We start from the raw sequence: 21,360 nt of genomic DNA, 5'->3' as shown, positions 1-21,360 counted from the left end.
CTGTTTAAATCATAAAGCAACAACAAACGGCTGCATTGTCTTTACATGGATGCGAAAGACACCAGTCTTTTTTTTTTTTTTTTTTTTTGTAAGTTTCTTGTAAACAGAAAAGACGGTATCTTTTTATCTCTCTGTCTATTTATCGTCTCTTTTTCTATCCGCTCTTTACATTTTCAACAGAAAAGAAATAAATTCATAATTGGCTCAAAAGTTTTGTATATGAAGATTTTTCGGACAGCAAGCTATTTTTATTTGGGTATGGGTATGGTATAAAGGAATGGTTTGTCAACTTATTTTAAATCAAAAAATATTTGTCCGAGGTTTTACTTTATAGCACGAAAATTGAAGAAATGTATAAAATGCTCAATAACAAGAAGGCTTGACACGATTCCACGTAAAGTATTCAACACGCTAAAGGATGCAAGGTTCATATTAAATTAGTACGTGAAAGTGGAATTCCACGCGTGGCTTAGCTTAGTTGCTGTCTTTGAGTTATGATGTGGCTCGACTCTTCGCCAACGTCAACGTACAAAAATCAAAATAGTTGACAACCTCAGCTTCTCTGGGCCATGAGAAATGATGTTGAAATTGAGGAAACTCATATTTGTTCCAGATACTGACACATCACCGTAAGAAATTTCTAAACCTCAAACCAAGAAAACATTGTAAGTACAGTTATAAAAGCAAAAGACATTTCTGTAAAATTACAGTGTTCTTATATCTTTTAAAGATTGTCTGCTTGCCTACTCCCGACTACTGACTACAATTTTCCCGACTCAAGTCTTTTTTATACAATCCAGGACTCGATTTTTTTTTCTTATTTGTCCTGTTGAGACAAATCGGCAGGGGATGCTCACGATTACAAGGTACTTGCTTCCAGTACATGATCAGTACATATTGGTCCCTGTTGGCACAGCAGGTAAGAACATTGTGTGTTTTTAAAGGCTCATTATATAACATGTTTTTGAGAGGAACTTGGATTTAATTCTACAAATGGTAATCCAACTTATACTCACACAAAAATGTAATCAGAAACTTAAGAGATAGAATGAAACTGGTGGAGGAAAAAAACGGTGTACATTTGGAACACGATATAAAATGACGCCTGTTACGATACTCTAATATTACCAAAATTAGCTACTGCGTCAACTGTATTTGCTATTTTTATTGTGTGACGTCACATGGATGTCCGCAAGCTGAAGAACATCAGCACGAGCACGTGATCGTCTGCGAGGATACAGGATTGGAGAGACTTGGCAATGGTCTGATGGTTTGTCGTACTTTGTAATTCGACACAGGATGTTTAAAATACCGTGTCGTGAGAGTACATATTTAGGAATTGCCGTCCATAGTGTTTGATGTTCTCAGAGTGGTGTAATTCGATCTGGACTGGAGGACAATCATGAAATGAACAGCTGAGTAAAAGTTGTCTGAATTTGTTTATTTTGTCAATTTGTGTGTAACTGTAACTGTGTGTTTGTTTAATATTATTATTTGTTTTTCTATAAAATTTGTTTAAGTTTTAATTCGTTTTGGCTGGTGTGTTGTTGTAAGTGTGTCACAGCGAGTTATAAATAGATTTGTGTATTCGGCGCACGTTACACGTCAAATCAAAATATGCCTGTAATGACCATGTTTCATATCTGTTTAACAAATAAATAATCTATCTTACGAAAAACTCTTGTGTTAATTACATTGTATAACTTTGTTTTTTTATTTTTTTTTTTGCAAACTTTTCTTTCATGAATGCCGCATAATTTTTTTTATAAGATGGCAAAGTCGGGACATATTTGTTGAAAAACCCTGTAATTACATGTACATTTCTAAGGAGGAAGTTCTTCAATTCAATTTCAATATTCCAAACAACCCTAACTGGATATTATAACTTCATAAAATCTTCACAAACACAGATACACCGCATGTGCTGCATGTTTTCTGAAAGAAAATTCCACTGAAAATTCTTGTCTTCTACAAGTCATCTAAGATAAAATAGGAAAATGCACAAGTTCACGACGTCACAATTAGCATTTGGTAGGTCATATTGGAAAAACGATTTGTATGTATTTACTTCATGGGATTTCACTAATTAAGAAAGAATGATCTTTATTTTTTACAAACATCCTTATGTTTGAAAAATTCAGTGCCGGATTTGTATAGACACTTTTTCTGAATGAAACGCTACAATATGATAATCAAATAAAACAGTCAATGTAAAAGCAAGCCTTTCTAAAAGTTGATGACAAAGTCCGTTGACTAAATATCAAACATTTTGGCAACTCTCAACAAATAATTGACAGAAATAACATTTTGTCAAATGTAGATAATGATACGATTAAAAATAATTTAAAGCATTAAATTTAATTTCACATGATTTTTAAAAATCTCAAGATGGACTTAAATAAAAATTAAACAAAAGAAAACTTACAAAAGTTAAATGTAGCTTACGGCAATGGCGTCCAAAATGCTAAAATCAATTTAGAGTCCGTCATTTTTTTCTTTTTAAGAAAAACACTGTGAATTTAACAGATATAGAATAAAAAACCTTTTAGAAATGCATTAAAGATCACAAAACATGATGAAGAACGTTAACAAACTCTGTTAATTCCTCAGATTTTTTATTTTTATTGAAACAAAGAACAGAAACTACAAATCTTATCATGTTGTATTGCCTAAGAAGAAATATTAAATATTTCCACCTTTTAAAACCTTATCTTAAAAAGTGGGCACTCTCTCAAAAGTTTTGTGAGGTTTTGATCTTTCGTCCAAATTGATAAAGGAATCATGATGATGAATTTTGTGTCCTTCTCAATTACGTTGACTAAAACTTGAATAAGTGTTTGCTTTAACCTTTTGATGCTAACTTCTTGATCTGAATGTATCCAGTCTCTAAAAATATACATTCGTTCATATCTATTTTTATTTTTCATCCATTTATTAAAATCGTTTTCAGCTTTGGTTTTTTCACCCAACATCTTGGCTGCCTCTGCAATTGTGGTTTCATCTACTGTTGTGTGCGAGGGAAGAAATACAATTCTTTTGTTTCCCTCTTTATTCTCTTTAATGTTTTTAACGAGATCTAAAAATAAATTTATAATTCTTTATATCCAACCTTAAATAACCATTTAAGAAATATTCGGACCCTTTAAATTTAACATTTCATTAAAAAATAATCAAAATTTTGAAAATTATTTCAATAAAGTATTTTCAATACCATATATGAGGATTGTCCCAAAAGTTCGTGGACATTGGGGTTATTATTAAAAAATGGTTCAAGATATTCTTTTTGCATACTTTATACATTAGATTTGAAAATATAAGTCAGAATAGTTTGGTTTTTATTGTTTGATATTTTGTATATATATATATATATATATATATATATATATATATATATATATATATATATATATATATATATATATATATATATATATATATATATATATATATATAGCACAATTTACAACAACTCTTAAACTAACATAACTGCCCTAAGTGAAGAAATATTGATATAGAAAGCACAAAGAAACTCACTTTTACATGGATACCCACTTCCGCCCCAGCCCGGGGTTGGACTCTCGACCTTCGGAATCTGTCTCCTAGCAGTGCAGGAACAGCGCGCTAGACCGCTCGGCTATCTAGGCAAGTAAAATAACTTGCTTTCGATGCCGATGGAATTCTCGCGGCAGTTTTTTAGCTTGCCTAGATAGCCGAGCGGTAGCGCGCTGTTTCTGCACTGCTAGGAGACAGATTCTGAAGCATTCTGAGAGTATTGCATAAGCAATACATGTCCACTACCAAATAACCTAATAAAATAATCCACATAAAGACGAAAATTCAACTCATTTTTTCAACGTCTTTTTCTGGCTTCATATTTTCGATGTTGACCTCGGAATTTAGCGCAGCACGAACCCAATCTTAAACTGTTATCAAAAATTAAAAATGCCATAATTATGTCAAAAATCATTGAAGCGAAACGAAATTCAAACCTGATCTGAAACCCATTAATATACACTCACATACCAAAATTCAGCTCAATATCTGCAAGCGTTTAAAAAAAAAGGTGCGGAAAACCAAGTAGGAGAGACTGACGGGACGGACAGCTAGACGGACGGACGGACTGACTCAGTGGAAACCTTTAGTACCCTAAGGTATACCGTTAGGGTACTAATACAGTGATCTGATTAAATTGATGATTTTCTTCATAAAACGAGTGAATGTTGATTAAAAATTAAAGCTGTTATCGCCATTTACTGACACATTTAGTATTGCTTACTAAATATACAATGAAAATATACTGTAAAATGGCATATTTTCGAGAGGTCAATTTTTCGTATTTTGATGAAAATCTATTGGTTCGTGGGGATTTGATTTCCTGGATTAAGAATTTTGTTCAGTAGTAATATATTTTTTGTATATTAGTTTTTACTCATTAATGGTCTGTATTAAAATATTATCGTACACGTTTGCTTTTGTGGACTTTATAAAGAAAATTAGGCATTTGTCAACTTTTTGGACAACCCTCGTATATCACTGTGATCATTCATTTTAAATCTACCAAAGGATCACATGATATGTGATTTTGTTTGTTGTTTATTGTTGTCCCTATAGAGAAATTTTCACTCATGAAGATGCCATCATTTACCGATGGAAAGCTGCAAATTTTGTCCTACAGTGTACATATACGTGTATATTCGGCACTTGGGCCAGTGAGCAGCGAGGGATTTTTGTCGTACCAATGGTCTTTTGCAAAAAGTAATGACTTTTACAGTTACTTGGACATTTAAACCTGTGTCATGTAGTGAGGTACAAAACTAATGATAATACATATGAAAACCTTCCTAATGGTCGTATGTATGGTGTTAGGGGCACTTACATGTTAAGGCCGGGAGTTGAGGGTAAGATGGTTGTCGTTTTGTTGAAGGACAACTTATATGTGCACTGAAATAAACTGTTTGCTTTTTTTGTTGAATTAAATGTGGAACCAAAGATTTATATCACAAATGAGCTCCAAACATTGTCCTAGTATGACAATAAGCCGTCAACTGTAAAAGTCAGCGCTTCTCGCAAATGGCCAGTACCAAATGTGACATGTGGAACCTCGGTTTATACGGTCTCTTTCGAAGGACCGGTCTCCACGTTTCACAGTGGGAGTTGAACCCGTGACATAAGCATCAACTCCTTACTTCACGACTCTAGAGCAGACGCTCTAACCATGCACTGCGTCACGGGGGCGAAAGTATCCAGTTGTAACAGCGTGTATAATGGAAGACTTAGTTTGATTTTTTCACGTGTAAAGTAATTACTAGGTGAGAAATAAAAGATTATCACGATTATTCTTCTTTATTGATGAGACTTAATAACGTAAAAGTTTTTGTTCTAATTATTCCATAAAAAGTCTATTGAAATTGTAGACAACAACAATTATGATATAAAATAAGCATACAAACCATTTAGTTTTTTGTCAAGGTCTGTAGAATCATCATTTAGATCTGGGCTGTGATTATAGTCTAAAATATATATTACCTGTATTATATGAAATATACAATTTTAAAGGGTATACAAATGTGAATATAATAAATTTATAATTAGTAACGAGAGTGTTGTATCAGGTGAATGCAATTGTAAAAGTCAACTAAAATTACAAGTAATAGACATGAAAAAAAGTAATTTCGATTATATGTTTGAAAACTTTTCAGAGAAAAAATTCTTGAATTTTTGCATTAAATATATAGAAATATTATTACCTTCTTTTCTTGAAATGTTGGTGTTGTCATTATATTGTTAAAGAAACTAAATTGTTAATTTCTTAGATTGATTCGTTAGAGTGCATATACAATATGTCCTTAGACTGGTTCATGAGGGAATTCCCCAGCGATAAGAAAAGCGGCATTAGATGGAGACTGGAAAACAATCTGGTTGACCATGTGCTCAGAAAAGACCAGCACAACAAGAAAGAGCATTTTCGACGGTTGATGGCAAGAGAAAGAGAGACAGGGCCAAAAACAACATGGCAAAGAACATCAGAGATAGAGCTAATAGAGATAGGGTTGATATGGAAGATAATAGAAAGCAAAGGATAGGACTGTGTAGAGGGAATGTGTGGCTGTCTCATGTGACACCTGGCATAAAGAGGCCTAAGTAAGTAACCTATTAGTAACTACATGTACATGTACCTTGTATCATAATCTCTTCTTCAGGTGAATGATTGTCTTTATTTTTTCCTCCAGCCCTCGACTCAATTGCTTCTGAAATTTAAAATTCATTATTTTGATACCGCTCAGACGATGGCAAATGTATATGGATAGTTCAATGTGGAAAAAATACCTCTTCTGTGTCTCCTTCTAAACACTAGACATTTTATGACGAGAAAAAGCAATGCCACGCCAATTAGTATAGAAATGATACTAATTATTATTGGCATGACTGGAATGGCATTGGATGTATTCTCGGAAGATGAAGTATCATTGGCAGATGTACTGTTCTTTGTAGTTATTTCAATCGTTAGAGGAAGAGTAGGTAAGGTGCTGCAAAAGAATTATAGCATGGCTTATTTTCTTTAAGTGTAAGATTAATCGATAATCATTGATAATCACTGGCTTATTAATAATTCTATCAATATATTCAACATTTTTGTACGCACGTGCTAGATTTCAGTACAGTGGATGAAACTATGTGGAAACATCCAGGATCTGTTTTAGCAAAAATGTTTTTGATAAAACTAAACACCACATCATGACATGACATGTATTCCGTTTTGTTGGAATAAAAGTTAGATACATGTATATAAAATGTCATACATCGTAAACACTCTGCATTAAATTGTTTTATTCATTTGCTTACAGCTCTAAATATTTCTTGAAATCCTTAAATATAACCATTTTAAAACTAAAACAAGGTCAATTAATCTTATCATCCTCATTTATAACAGTATTATAAAGATATTTAATCATTTTAACCTGTTTCACAATTTAATTATCAGATATTTAATTTAAAATGTTAACATACAGACGTAAACAGCATTAGACCAGTACGTTGTAGTAGGACAGTTGTTCTCATTAGATTTGCATTGATAAACATCTATTCGTCGAGCTTTGAAATTAAATTCTGGGCACATACCTAGAAAATAAATATATATATAATTATTATTAATTGGAATTTGTATCTTTTTTTTCATCTACCTCCAATAAATAAACATGTGATTTGTCCATACTTTGTTGTATCCAAACTCTTTGAAGACACTGCTGTGTTATTTGCCCGTTTTCGTCTTTGAGACAGTGATAGTAATTTGGGTCTTTGCATTGCAGAGCCATTGATGCCCTTCCCCAGTCTTCTGTGGATTCTGGACATTTCAGCACCCCTTGAGATACCACGAATTGCCACAGAATTAATGCAAGTACTTTTTGATAGGGGTGTTCCATTTTCCGTTTTCCTGCTTATGCTGTAAACAATTATTCATAATTAAAATACGAGGGTCGTTCAAAAAATAATGTAAATTGTAATCTAAATATAAGATCTGGAAAAAGTACGTTATACATATTCTTTCTAGTTTCAATCCTTCAAAGCATTCCATTTTACCCTTTACACGTTTTAGATATTTATTCCCATGTATAGAAAACCTTAGCATACTCATCTTTAGGGATGCCCCGAAGACACTGAATATCTTTTCCCATGACATAATCAACTTATAATTCAACTTTTATATCATTCATCAATCAGGTTTATCAAATCCTCTATTTTGTAAAGACATTCATTCATCATATTTTTTTTCCTCAGTAGCTCTGGACCCACAATGCCAGAATTCTATAAAATGTTGTGATGATGAAATGTTTAGTGCCTATTTACAATTTACAATTTACAATTTCTTTCAATGTAAATCTAGCATTTTCTAGCATTTTCAGAGATGTGGCACCCAGCATCTATATTTTGTGATATACCCACGAATGACAATCGACATTTTGACATTTTTATATACGTAACTCGTAACTCTACTTTTTAGCTCACCTGAGCCGAAGGCTCAAGTGAGCTTTTCTGATAAAAATTTGTCCGTTGTCTGTCGTCGTTGTCGTTGTCGTCGTCGTTGTTGTCGTTGTAAACTTTTCACATTTTCGTCTTCTTTTCAAGAACCACTGGACCAATTTCAACCAAACTTAGTACAAAGTATCCTTTGGTAAAGGGAATTCAAGTTTTTTTTCAAATGAAGGGCCGGACCCTTTTCCAAGGGGATATACATGTAATTATGAATTAGAAACATTAATGGTATTTTTAAAAATATCTTCTTCTCAAAAACCACTGGGCCAGGAAAGATGAAACTCATGTGGAATCATCTGTAGATTCAAATTTGTTCAAATCATGACCCCCGGGGGTAGGGTGGGGCTAAAATGGCCGACCAAGTTTTACATTGGAGTATATATAAAAAAAAATTTAAAATCTTCTTCTCAAGAACCACTGGGTCAGGAAAAATGTAACTCATATGGAATCATCCTCAGGTAATGTAGATTCAAGTTTGTTCAAATTATGACCTCCAGGGGTAGAGTGGAGCCAAAATGGCCTATCAAATTTTTACATAGGAAAATATAGGGAAACCTTTTAAAATCTTCTTTTCAAGTACTTCAAATCCATTATTAGTGATATTTATATGGAATCATCCTCAGGTAGTGTAGATTCTACTTTGATCAAATTATGACTCCCTGGGGGGTTAAAATTCAAGCCCCCCCCCAACCTCAGTATATTTTCATTCCTGATGTGCTTTTTCCTAGCTAGCCGATGTGCTCGGGTGAGCGATGTGGCCCCTGGACCTTTTTTTAGCACAGGAGTTCGCGTACCTATCAATTTTGCCGAAATTTTCGGAAAATAAAAAAGATACGTAATACCTATAATAATGTTATTATTATACGTATTACGTATTTTTTATTTAATGAAAATTTCGGTATAATTGTTAGGTACGCGAGCTCCTGTGCTTCTGAGTTATCGAGTCCTTCTGAAAACTATACAGCATTAAGACTATTTTTTCCTCATTTATAAATCATATATTTAATATGTATTTTCGGCAATTTGTGTAAAAAGCAGTTTTCACATGGGCTCTCATTTTCATCTTCTTTGCAGAGATCATTCATAAACAGTTCTCAGCTCAGTGTAGTGACCATGCTAACTTTAAAAGCAAATTTCTGTAATTAGCTTTTAAATAAAACTTTTTAACAGTGAAAAAATAATTTAAATACTTATACATTTATCATGATATGCTGTATATTGCATTACTTATTGAACGACCCTCGTATTTGCAGGATCCATATTAGAAGTTGTCATGGTATGTGAAATGAAAGTATGTGCCTCTTAACTGATCGAAATTAAGACTCCATTTACATGCCAAAGGTGCTTGGGGGACGGGCCCCCTCTTCCTTTTATAAAAATCCATACCCTCTGACACTAAAACAGTTCTGTTTTAGTATCAGAGGGTATGGATTTCTATAAAAGGCTAGTTATATCTTAAATTTTGGATTTTTAGTAGTAATACTTTGTAAATATGTCATAGAAAATATTTTAATAAAAAAAGTCATAGAGCCCTTGGAGTACGGAACACAGAGGGGGGATGGGGCGTCCCAAAGCACCTGTGATACATGCTAAACATGTTTATATTTTTATGATTGAATATTTTTTACTATGTGAATACACTTTCAAAAATAGTATGTATTGAGTTCAACTTATAAATTATCCTCTTTTTTTTGCAGAAATGCAGTTCCATAACCAGTGGCGGATTTAAGGGGGGGGGGGGGCGCGGTGCCAAAGTTAACGTCAAAATTGTCAAAGTTAACGTAAATCACAGTTTCGTCTAGAAAATGTAAATATGTCTACTTGGTAGACCTCATTTTTACCCTACAAAATCTTTAGAACCAAGGAGTTTCCGGGGGCTTCGCCCCTTGGGCCCCCACCAGGGCTTCGCACTGGACCCACTGGGGGCCTCAAGGCGGCCCCCAGACCCCTTGCCTACTTTTGGCGCCCCCTCTAACTTCAACTCCTGGATCCGCGCCTGATAACATAACCTGCTTTCGTTTTAAATTGTATTATTTATTAGCAACCGTTTAAAATGCAAAATACTTTTAATATGCATAACCGCTTCCAGTATAATTGGAAAACCCGAGACATTGATTTCATTTAATCGATTTATAAATGGGTTTTGACATTAATGTTGTGAAAAACTTGGAATAAATTACACATTGAAGTATAATTTTATGCTTTATGCGTAATTGTTTTGCAAGACATGGCACGTTCAACGATTGTTATCCGGGAATATCTTTATTTTAAGTTGTCTGCTAAATGACCAGTATTTACGTAGATAAAAATAACTGTGCGACAATGCACTTACCTTTAAATCGAAATCATTTTTAGAAGTGACTGCTGGTCAGACATCTTTTTCGATTTGTTCTAAACATTAGTTAGTTCAATATCTCTTTAACCGTTGGGTGGCCTAGTCGCGTTCAACCAGACACTCGGCTGTCTCTGTAAATCTCCGAGTTTACGGAGACAGCCGAGCGTATGGTTGAAACGAGACTACTGGAGGCCATTCTAATTCTAAGGTAATCAATATCATTGTTCTGTAACTCGTACCCGGAATGCAGACGGGTTCCAAAATTATACTATCTAATCGTAATGAGAAGTTTATTTTATTTTATCCTCTTTTTTCATTTTGTCTTACCTTTTTTTCTGCGTAAAGTTGGATAAAACATGACCTGATCTTAACAACTGTTCAATGGGCTCACGTCAAGATTAAACGTTTTAAAACAGGATATTTGCAGGATTTTTCAAATTTAATTAATAGTTCTTTATTGATTTAGTAAAAATCTATCTCCAAACTCAGACAAAAGCAAAGAAATTGAATTACAATGAATTAAAACAAATGCACCATTTCTCGTGTTTATCACTGTGATATACGCGAGCCAACAACAAATTATAATACCCGAGGAGTTTGCAGTAGCTCTGACAGAGGCTCTGACGAGATTTTGCGAAACTACAGTTTTTTTCATGTTATGGGTATCTTTTTCTTTAGTATATTGTCATATGTCCCTTTCGAGAAATAGCTACACTGTAATCAATAGAGCCCCGCCCTAACACAAGAACCCTTGTCCCTGGGGCCATAATTTTGGAAGAGGCATTCTTGCTCATCATAACTATGTACTTAGTAAGTTTATTTAATACCCAGGAGCATAGAAATAGATTTTCAAAGAATTAATGCATTTCAATATATAATCAATAGCCCCCCCCCCCCCAAGACCAGAACCCTCAACCCTGGGGCCATAAAATTCACAATTTTGGAAGAGGCAATCTTGCTCATCATAACTATATGTATGTGCTAAGTTAGTTTATTTAACACCCGGGAGCAGAGAAGAAAAGAAAGTTTTTTTAAGTTGTAAGAACTTGTAACCAATCCCTTTGTGTAAATACAATCATAAAATATGTTCAAAACAAGAGAAGATTTTCAAACAATTAATGCATTTTTTTTGCAAATTGTTTGCAGGAAGAAAATTTTCTTGTTTGCAGATGATTGCCGCTAGCTGCGATCTTGCGGCAAACATTGCAGCAATTGCAGCAAGCTTGCAGCAAATTCGCAGGAACCCAACATGTTTGCAGGAACATTGCAAGAAACATACACGTCAATCTAACGTTCGCAGCACGTTCGCAGGAAACATTTCATTATTCAAATGTTTGCAGGAAGTTTGCAAGTACAGTAAACAAGTCAAACATGCCCATGAAACGCAGATTGTACTGGGTCAACACAAAACTGGCCATTTTGAAATGTTGGAATTGAAGTTGTACACGTTTCAGTATTTTGTTACGAATATACATCGTTGCTAATGATTAAAAGTGCCAAACTCTGGATGTAGGTGTTTATTCTATCCATGATATCTAATTGGTAAGAAATGATTTTGATTTATTTGGATATTTGAAAGAATATTTCTAAAAAGCACATTTGAGTAACTGGTGTAAATGCTAGGTCAAATCTAAATCTGTTTCTTATAAATTTCAGTCCTCTTTTTGATATCACATATGTATACCTCTTAAAAGTATTAATGGACCCAAATCAGTTAAATGTTATCAAATTAATTAGTAAATGTGTAATCACGGAAATATTCATTAAAAATTATATGTAAAGTTCTTAAAGTTCTGTTCATATAAAAAGCTATCATGCACTTTAATTTTAAAAAGGTATGAAAACTTTGTCTAAGGCTTTGTATAGATTGTCATGCTTTCTTTGGCTACATTGCTGCAAGCTTGCAGCAATGTTTGCTGCAGACTTGCAGCAAATATTTGCAGAAAGGCGATATTTTCGGTAAGGGTAGTTAGTTTATTTGATACCCAGGAGCAGAGAAGATTTTCAGAGAATTAATGTATTTTCACTGTATAAAAAATAGAGCCCCGCCCTTACACCAGAACCTCTGACCCCGGGGCCATAAAATTCAAAAATCTTGAAAAGCCAATCTTGCTCATCATAACTATGTACTTAGTTAGTCTATTTAAAACCAAGGAGCAGAGAAGAAGATTCTCAAAGAAATAAAGCACTTTTACTATATGATTTATATAGCCCCACCCTAACACAAGAACTCCTGACCCTGGGGCCATGAATTTCACAATTTGGTAGACGAATCAATGCTGATTATCATTATGCCAACAATTTGACTGCTAGATGTCCATGACTAAAGAAAATTTTTAAAGATTACAGTAATTTTGGTGGTTTTGGCCCCATCCCTCAGGCCCTGGGGGGGGGCAGGGGCTATGAATTTCACAATTTTTGTTCCCCTTCACCCATAAATGCTGTATACCAAATTTGGTTGAAATTGGCTCAGCTGTTCAGAGAAGAAGTTGAAAATGTTCAAAAGTTTACGACCAGTTGACGACGTACGACGACGGACGAAAACAGATAGCAATAAGTCACCTGAGCTATAAAAAAAACATGCACTGATAAGACCAGACGCTTTTTCTCTTGTTGCCATATAGATTAGTTTATTAGATTTTATTTAAGAAAAGTGATTCTTAAATTTTATAATCGGAGATGAAGTGCATTTATTGTTATAGGAAATAATATGTCTTTTAAGTTCTCCTAGCTGACTCTTTTATACAACGACGTTACTTTCCAGTATGCTTCAGCCATTCTTGAATTTCATCTGGACTCTAACTTTTCTGAGAGCTTCCATTTCCAAAACTTGGGAAAATCTTAATCGCATGCACATCTTCAAATGTTGTTTTCTTAATATTAGTACAATTTGTGGATTGTTTTTGTTTGTGAACAATAATTTTGCGTTTCACAGAAAAAAAAAACTTTTGTACTTAAGGACAGATGATCCAAACATTTTTTTTGTGTGTGTGGAGGAGACAGGTTTAGAAAAGTGGATAATTCTTAGAATTTTTTCTCCTTCAAACTGGAAAATGAAATAGACTTGGAAAATATTAGAAATATTTCAATAAAATAACAAATAGGGACAAAACACACTCAATAAAGGTTTACAGATGGAAACAAATTTCAGAATATGTTACCTTCAGTTGGTGCTAAAAGAGTAATATAAACTTTAGAAAAATATACCAAGCCAGGTGATTTTTTTTTTTTTTTTTTTTTTTTTTTGAAAAGCAAAATGGTAAAAATCAGCCTGTGTGATACTGCTGATGTTTTGTCATTTTGTTTTTCCTCGTAAAATTCACCTGGCTTCGTATATTTTGGTATATAAGTCTATTTCATTTTTCAGTTCTTAATAGAAAAAATTCTAAGAATTATCCACTTTTCTAAAGTTGTTACATAATATTCAGTCTTCCCCAAAGAAAAAAAATGTTTGTATCATCTGTCCTTAACGCGCTGTATTTGATCCTTGCTTTCAAATTCATTTCGTTCTGCTTTTTTGCACAATTTAATGACAATTTAGTTTCAAAATCAGACATATATATTCGAAGTAATATTTGCCTACACGATATGTTGGAACAACGTAGATAAAAAGATACCACAGAGTCTGACACATATAATTATTTCATATTTGGATATTTTAATTGAAAAACACGTTAATGGAAATCTAACAACCAAGCTCTATGATAAACGCAATGATTTTAACTTTTCAATCGTCAACTTCCCTTACTGATGCAGCAATGCTAGTATACCTTCATCACCTGCATACGGAGGTTATATATCTCAGTTGATTCAATACACAAGAGCATGCTCTATTTATGAACAATTTCTAAAACGAGGTAATCATTGACAAACAAGTTGATGAAACAAGAATTTCAGCAGTCTCGTTTAAGGCCATCATTTTGTAAGTTCTATGGTCGATACAATGACCTTGTCAAAAAATACAATTTATCATTGAGTCAAATGCTGACTGACGTGTTTCATACTAATTGTTAGTACATTATTTATACAATGTACACTGAATTGACGACGGATTTCCGTTAATTCCCGCTCATGACAAGGAGCACACGGCGGGTGTGACCGGTCAGCAGGGAATGCTCAGTCCTCCATGGCACCTGGTCCCACCTTTGATGTTTTGTATTGTTTTATGGACTTTATCTTGAATACTGTTTGTTATCCCCATATGTTTCATCAACAGACATACATGTATTTCTTTATGCACTGAAGTTCCGCACATAAACGCCAGCTGTGGCTCGTAAAAAAGTCCAGCTGAGAAATAGTTTCTTTAAATATTTCGTTACATGTAAATATTTGGTTAAAACACATAAAAAACCTGTGCAAAATGACAAAATTGTATCGTAGGATATCAGCAATAGAAGGCTGGCCACATAAATGAGGGAACTAGAAGGGCCAAGATTGTTTTTCCTTATGTCTCCAAAAGAATTGATCATCTTTATAGAGAATTATAAAAGGAGAGTTAATTAAATTAAGAAGAAGGAGATCACAAAAATTGTCAAAATGACGTCACTTCTGGTCACACCAAAAAAGTCATAATTCATCAATAGCTCAATTTTGCACATTTGCCCTTTATGTCGATAACACGTGTTTCTGGAGACGTCTGACAATTGTTAGATAGACGATCATCTCCTAATCATATTTGTTAATGCACATGCTCGTCTAGATAAGTTTATTATATTGTTTGTGCTGTCCCTCTTCCGTCCTACCGTCTGTCCTTCCGTCGCGCTTTACAATTAACTCAATAGAAAGGTTCAAAGAAGCTATTCAAGATATTTTTATCAAACTGCATAGAAGTCAGATATTGGTTTGATTTGAACATAATTTATTATGTAATAAAATAATAAATACATAAATGGATTGGGCAGCAGGCATAGCCTATATAAGCCCTCTCCACAGGTACAAGGTTGATTAATACACATTATACTACATATAGTTACAGGTTAGATATTGATATATGTTGATACAAACTGATGTTAGCTTTTCAAATGCGTCAACATTTTTTGATATTGACCCTTCCTTTGACCTTCTTTTCTTTAATAAGTGTCTGAATCAGTATTGAATAAACAATTCAGGATAATTTTTTATTAAAAGTCATATACTAATAAATACTGATGATACCTATCAATTGTATCAAAATATTTTGACCTATTCTTACCATTTGAGATGAACCACACTTTTTTTTTAAATTTGTGATTATCTAAGTTTTAGAAAATATTGATGATAGATTTATCAAACTTCATATGCTTATGCATTTTTATGAAAAGCTTTTCAACTACAACAACATTTTTTACCCCAAGTTTTCCCTTCACCTCTCTTTTCTTAAATAAGTGTTTAGCTGAGTTTTAAATAAACCATTTAAGATATCTTTATCAAACATAATATGCTGATAATTATGTATTAGTGAGAGCTTTTCCAACTGCATCAAAATCACTTTGCACTTTTTTGTGACATTGTCAGACCTTCCTTCTCTTTAATTTTATTTTGTTTAGTTTTAATTAAAGAAACTATTCAATATATTTTTATGAGCATTCAATAAAACAAATTCGTGAGAATTTATCATAAATATCCACTTTTTTAGATTTAAATTCTAAAGGAACTGTTCGAGATATTTTCATCAGACTTCGTACTCTAATACAAATTTTCATGTTGCATAAGTTATATACACTCGGCGGAGCATTCATGTTCTAGGGACTTATTTCTAGTTTTACTTCTATTGCTTTGACGTCCATAAACGTTTCTGTAGTTTGAACACAACTTAAGATTTCTCAGTAAAAGTTTGATTTCCAAATAATTCTTAGATAATATGTGGACAGTAACAAGGAACAGTTGAGATGAAAAGATCATTTTATACTTTATTCTTGTTGCTTGTCCCTTTTGAAATTGACTTATCACTCAATTTACACAAAGTTATATAAGCCTAAGTAAGATGCTTTACTTTAAAACACGGATCTTTTGCTGCCTCACTGAAGAATGTTCGGTTAGCTTTATATATAAAACTGGGTATTTCCAGAACAAACTTTGTACCGTTATTCTTGGCATCATAGACTACCTCTGACAGCAGTCTTTTGATATTAGTCATGTCAGCCCTCTGTGAGTCAGGGGAAAATAAATCCAGAAATACATAAAGTTTCTCATTTGCCTTTGTTTTCCATTTTTCCAAAGTATTTTCGTATACAGGATATGTATTAAAGACTTCTTGTATCGTTTCAGAGATTTTTTCTTGACCCACATCCCTATATTTAACTAAAAGTAGCACTAGAATTTTGCCTTTCTTTTCACTTGTAAACGACATCACTCCAAAATTTGTCGTATCTTCACATGATCTCAAGCGACCTAAAAAGACAAATAAACAACTGAAATAACGATCTTGCTGCTTATGGTGTCTATAGTTTCATGTTTACGTTTTAATATTAAAGTACATAGTCTGTTCTTTACTGCAAATAAAAGATGGCGTGAACAAAAGTTGGTTTACAATACACTCTAAACCACACTAAAGATGACTTGTGATATGCAAAGAGACAATTATATAACTTTCTAAATTTTCTTAGTACTGACTAATACACTCCTCTTGAATTTCATTTCTTCCCTGACGGTATATTTTTTTCCTCTCATCAGGTAGGTAGTATTCGTCATGATTCAAAGGAACTTAAAAAGAAAAAAAAGTTTATTAATATAGAACCAAAATGTGTTTGTGAAACACTGATGCTTATATATACTTAATGTCACATTTTCCAAGTTTCAGATTTTATTCAGGAACTATAACAAAAAAGCCCTTATTGAAAATGCTAATTTTAATTACATTTTAATGAAATATTGTAAATCTCAACTTTCACTGACCTCATTCAATACGTAATAAAATATCAATAAGTTGTAAAACCGTTAGTATCTGGAGAACTGAGAATTGTTAAATGTTTTTTATATTTAAAAAAAATACAAATATAAATAGATCCAAAGATAAAAGAGAATTTGATTCTGAGCGTTTGATCATTTAATATATTTGCGAAAATACTTACCAAAATCTTCAGTCTGTTTTCTCTCTTTAATATTGGGTTTTGGTGTTCTTGTGCTCTCAGTTGCAATATTGTTCGAATGTGTGTATGTGCCCAAAAGCGTTTCTATACAAGAGTAAATGATAATTTTAAAATTCTTGTGTTATGCTGGTCATCTATTCCTACTAAAAATTTCTGAGGTTTTTTTTCCACCAAATATTAGCCTTTTACCTCTGACAGTCAATCGAAAATTGTATATTTTATTTTCTCCCTTCCATAAAGAGTTCACATATCAACATTTTAAGTGTTTATTTTGTTTATAAGTTATGATCCACAACCTCCATAAGAAGAACATCATTTCTCATATTAAATCACTGTGGTGATAATAAACTATTTTTAACATTTCTTTTGTGTTTTTTAGAGGTAATGAATGACCTATCAAGCTTTGTAAAGTTTACAGCATCAAAAAAATGAAACAAGAGTTTTACTTCAAAATTAAGTATCCCTATTTAACGTTGCAAATTTTCTATATTTAATAAATGTCATATTTTTCAAATATCAGTTTTGTATTCACGCACTATCAAAAATAAAACTTCTTTTTTTAATTGTAGCTGTTTTAATTCTATTTTGATAAAATTTCGTGAAGCTTAATATCACTGACTTCTATCAATATTGAATATATAATTTAAAAAATAGAAACACCACTTTTGTATCTGGAGAGATTAGAATTGTTTAATGTCTCAATAAAATATACATAAATAATATTAAATCCAATAATTCTGAAAACATTTGATTTTGGGGGTTTGAAGATTTATTAGATTTGGAGAAATACTTACCAAAGTCTTCAGTCTGTTTTCTCTCTTTAATATTGGGTTTTGGTGTTCTTGTGCTCTCAGTTGCAATATTGTTCGAATGTGTGTATGTGCCCAAAAACGTTTCTAAACAAGAGTAAACATAATTATAAATGTGCTTTGCTGTTCATCCAGTTCATCAAATAATTTGTATTCACGGTTTACGTTGTCCAAATATTGGCCTTTTACGTTTAGTGGTCAATTGAAATTGATCTTTTCATTTGTTATTTCATATGTTACCTGTTTGTTCTGTGGCGCTTTCTAAGTTGTCAGTTCGTTCGTTCTGTAAAGCTACTGGTGAATGTCCTACATGATGTAAGAATCGAAAAATCTTTTTAAAATCTATCTCAAATTTACAGTCTTTGTTATTGCAAATCATTATTGCTAATGAATCGTGCAAATTTTTTGGAATTATAATAGATCTTTACAAAATATCCAAATGAATTTCATCTGCTTTGTTAAACGGTCACTAGAGTATCGTGAATTTTTTAAACAAGACTACCTAAGGATACTTCCATATAATTATGACTAATCTTGGCTTCGTTTTCTTGATTATATATTAGCATTCATATATTTCAATATTTTTCTTCGTATATCCCATGTGAAACTTTATTCGCTCATTGTTGTCCCAACTCTCATATTCTTGGGGGTCATAATTTAAAAAAAAAAATGACATGCTTCCATATTAATTTAACCAAGCAAGATCCTGCAATCTTTGAAAGGATTTTCACTTTATCCCATACAATTCCATGTAAATTTTGATCTTCCCTTTCCTGTGGTGTATAATTTGAACAAACATCATTCTACACTTTGCTTTGTCGACGACCTTTCAAATAACAATCATAAGTTAAAACTGTTTTGGATCTATAAATCGTGAGAAGATTTCAATTGAAATTCACCTTATTTTTGCCTTTTCTCGACAATATCCTCTTGAAAGGGGATATTCCCTTCTTTGAACAACATTAAGTACCCTTTGATCAAAGATAATATTGACAAGTTTTGTTGAAATTGATTATGTTGTTCTTGAGAAAAGTAGATAAATGTGAGCTGTGTTTGACGGACATCCACAAGAGTACGAACAAAAACCGATTATATATGTAAGTCACCTGAGTGACTCAGAGATCTACAATTCAATGTACGTACCTTGATTTACGTTTCGACGTTTTAAAACAATTACCAAAAACACACTTCCGACAAGAACAAGCAGAACAATTACAGCAATACTGACGATGACATAGAGCGACAATTCCGATGATGAATTACTGGAATCGTCAAACCCGTCTTCCTGCTGGACACTAAGTGTGAAGTAAAAAAAAAATAGAGACTATTGCCGCTTAATTGCTGTAAAAATCGCTGACAATTTTAATACATTCTTTCTAAGAATTTTCAAGTTTCTTAATTTCGACATAGAGGCTACTCAATATCAGCTCAGTTCTAGCTGACATGCTCACTTTTGAGTGGACGTGTTTTTTTCTTCTTTTTCAAAACAGCCAGGATCTACGTAAAAATGTGAATAGAATTGTCAAATTCTAAATCAGGACTGAAAATTTTAGAACATATTCTTTTATTGTATTTGTATATCCGATCACCCTGTGAATATATATCATCGATATGCGTAAACTTAACTTCAACGTGTACAATTTTGAATCATTTAATAGAAAATCAATGTTTTCTTTCAAGAGGCACATCCCTTAAAAAGATATCAGTAAAAGTTAAAATTTGTTATGTACGACATCGTTATTGCATATAAATCTATGGTTCCTAATATTGCATAAATGGTAAACACATGATGCTTGTACGGATTATATATTTTTCTTATACAACATCTGCATTGTTAATTCCTTTTATAATAAAAATTATATATTTATTTACCCATTTACTTAAATAGAAAATAACTTACATAAGTAGAGTACATTTGACCAGTAAGTAAAAGGAGGGCAATTTTTGCTTGAAGGCACGCATGGTTGAACATCCATTCTTCCAGCTTCACTGTTAAACAAGGGGCACATCCCTTTAAATGATATCAGAAAAAATTAGAAATTGTTATGTACGACATCGATGAGATTCCCATAATGTTTGTCACAGAAGTTAGAGAAGCATTTATTGTACAAACCCGTTTGAATCCACACTCTTGGAAGGCATTCTTGCGTCAGTTGGTCTTTTTCGTTTCTCAGACAGTGGTAATGATTGGGCGCCTGACATCGGAGTGCACGGGAACTCTCCTCCCAGGCTTCAGAGGTAAGGGGACAGCTTTCTGTGGCTTCAATGTGCCCCAATATAATGGCTAACATCACTACATGTAGCAGCATTGTGGACGTTACCAAAAGTTTATCTTACACGTCAAAGAGTATATTTCGTATACATACTATCCATCCCTTCCGCTCCCTGGTATAATTACAGCATTGTATGATTAATCTGTCTATTTTTCTTTGAAAATTCTTTATACTAGTATATAAAACAAAAGGCTCGAAGAAACTTGCAAAGTTAATTAAAAAAAAAGAACAACAAGATGTGTTTGTAAAACACTGATGCCCCCGTATGGCAACATAGCAAAGATTAAGCTTTTCTTGAATGCAAATTTAATTAATTGGTACCAAAAGTAGGGTATTCTCACTGGAAAACAATTGTGAAATTTGTAAGTAAGCTAATGTTAAAGTTTTTTAAATACAAAAATCTCCAAGGTCAAAAGGTCAATGTAATTAGTATCAAATGAAAGGTCTTGCCACATAAAATACTTTTGTAGAGCATGAAAGCCCTAGCCCTAACCGTTCAGAAGGTATGGTCAACGTTCAATTTCTTAAAAAAGTAGGTCAAACTCAAAGGTCAAGGTCAAAGGGTCAAAGTTATTGTTATCAAATGAAAGGTCTTGTCATAATGATCAAATACGTAAGTATGAAAGCACTAGCCCTTGCTCTTTAAAAGTAATGGTCAAAGTTTGCTTTTTTAAAGTAGGTCAATCTCAAAGGTCAAGGACAAAGGGTCAAAGTTCTTGGTAACCAATGAAAGGTCTGCTCACAAGAAGTATATGTATGAAGTATGAAAGCCCCATCCTTTACCGTTCAAAAGTTATGGCCAAGGTTAAAGTTTTTTCACAAGTATGGAAATCTACAAGGTCAAG

The 21,360-nt window shown here is 33.0% G+C and overlaps 2 protein-coding genes across 3 annotated transcripts; both read right to left on the bottom strand.

Moving 5' to 3' along the window:
- Positions 1-2,642: 2,642 nt before the first annotated feature.
- LOC134239889 (uncharacterized) lies at positions 2,643-7,421 on the bottom strand. The gene is made up of 5 exons (XM_062722021.1): positions 7,214-7,421; positions 7,009-7,119; positions 6,644-6,692; positions 6,328-6,527; positions 2,643-3,076 (listed from the first exon to the last, which is right to left on the bottom strand). The coding sequence occupies exons 1-5, from the start codon at positions 7,419-7,421 to the stop codon at positions 2,700-2,702; spliced, it is 945 nt and encodes a 314-aa protein (XP_062578005.1). The 3' UTR covers positions 2,643-2,699.
- Positions 7,422-16,274: 8,853 nt separating this feature from the next.
- LOC134239887 (uncharacterized) lies at positions 16,275-20,605 on the bottom strand. Of its 2 annotated transcripts, XM_062722017.1 has the most exons (9): positions 20,356-20,605; positions 20,143-20,253; positions 19,694-19,739; positions 19,386-19,537; positions 18,483-18,548; positions 18,228-18,329; positions 17,416-17,517; positions 16,958-17,047; positions 16,275-16,735 (listed from the first exon to the last, which is right to left on the bottom strand). In XM_062722017.1, exons 1-9 carry the CDS (start codon positions 20,549-20,551, stop codon positions 16,320-16,322), a joined length of 1,281 nt encoding a protein of 426 aa, XP_062578001.1. In that variant the 5' UTR covers positions 20,552-20,605; the 3' UTR covers positions 16,275-16,319. The 2 variants fall into 2 exon arrangements, with proteins under 2 accessions (XP_062578001.1, XP_062578003.1); XM_062722019.1 differs by lacking the exon at positions 18,228-18,329.
- Between the last annotated feature and the right edge of the window lie 755 nt (positions 20,606-21,360).

Source organism: Saccostrea cucullata, unplaced genomic scaffold (genome assembly GCF_032062105.1).
Source record: "Saccostrea cucullata isolate Sc308-1 unplaced genomic scaffold, CSIRO_AGI_Scuc_v1 ctg1056, whole genome shotgun sequence".
Lineage (NCBI taxonomy): Eukaryota > Metazoa > Mollusca > Bivalvia > Ostreida > Ostreidae > Saccostrea > Saccostrea cuccullata.
Note: the sequence above shows the minus strand (reverse complement) of the source record. Positions and strands in the feature narration are given on the sequence as shown.

Excerpts from the sequence above, each read along its gene's own strand:
- LOC134239889 (XM_062722021.1), bottom strand. The coding sequence starts at position 7,421 with ATGGAACACCCCTATCAAAAAGTACTTGCATTAATTCTGTGGCAATTC. Across the intron at positions 6,693-7,008 it reads GTCTAATGCTGTTTACGTCT|ATCCTGGATGTTTCCACATA; the intron begins GTATGTTAACAT and ends TTGCTAAAACAG. Across the intron at positions 3,077-6,327 it reads TAGAAGGAGACACAGAAGAG|ATCTCGTTAAAAACATTAAA; the intron begins GTATTTTTTCCA and ends ATTTATTTTTAG.
- LOC134239887 (XM_062722017.1), bottom strand. The coding sequence starts at position 20,551 with ATGCTGCTACATGTAGTGATGTTAGCCATTATATTGGGGCACATTGAA. Across the intron at positions 18,549-19,385 it reads ACGTCGAAACGTAAATCAAG|GACATTCACCAGTAGCTTTA; the intron begins GTACGTACATTG and ends TACATCATGTAG. Across the intron at positions 17,518-18,227 it reads AAAACAGACTGAAGACTTTG|AAACGCTTTTGGGCACATAC; the intron begins GTAAGTATTTCT and ends ACTCTTGTATAG.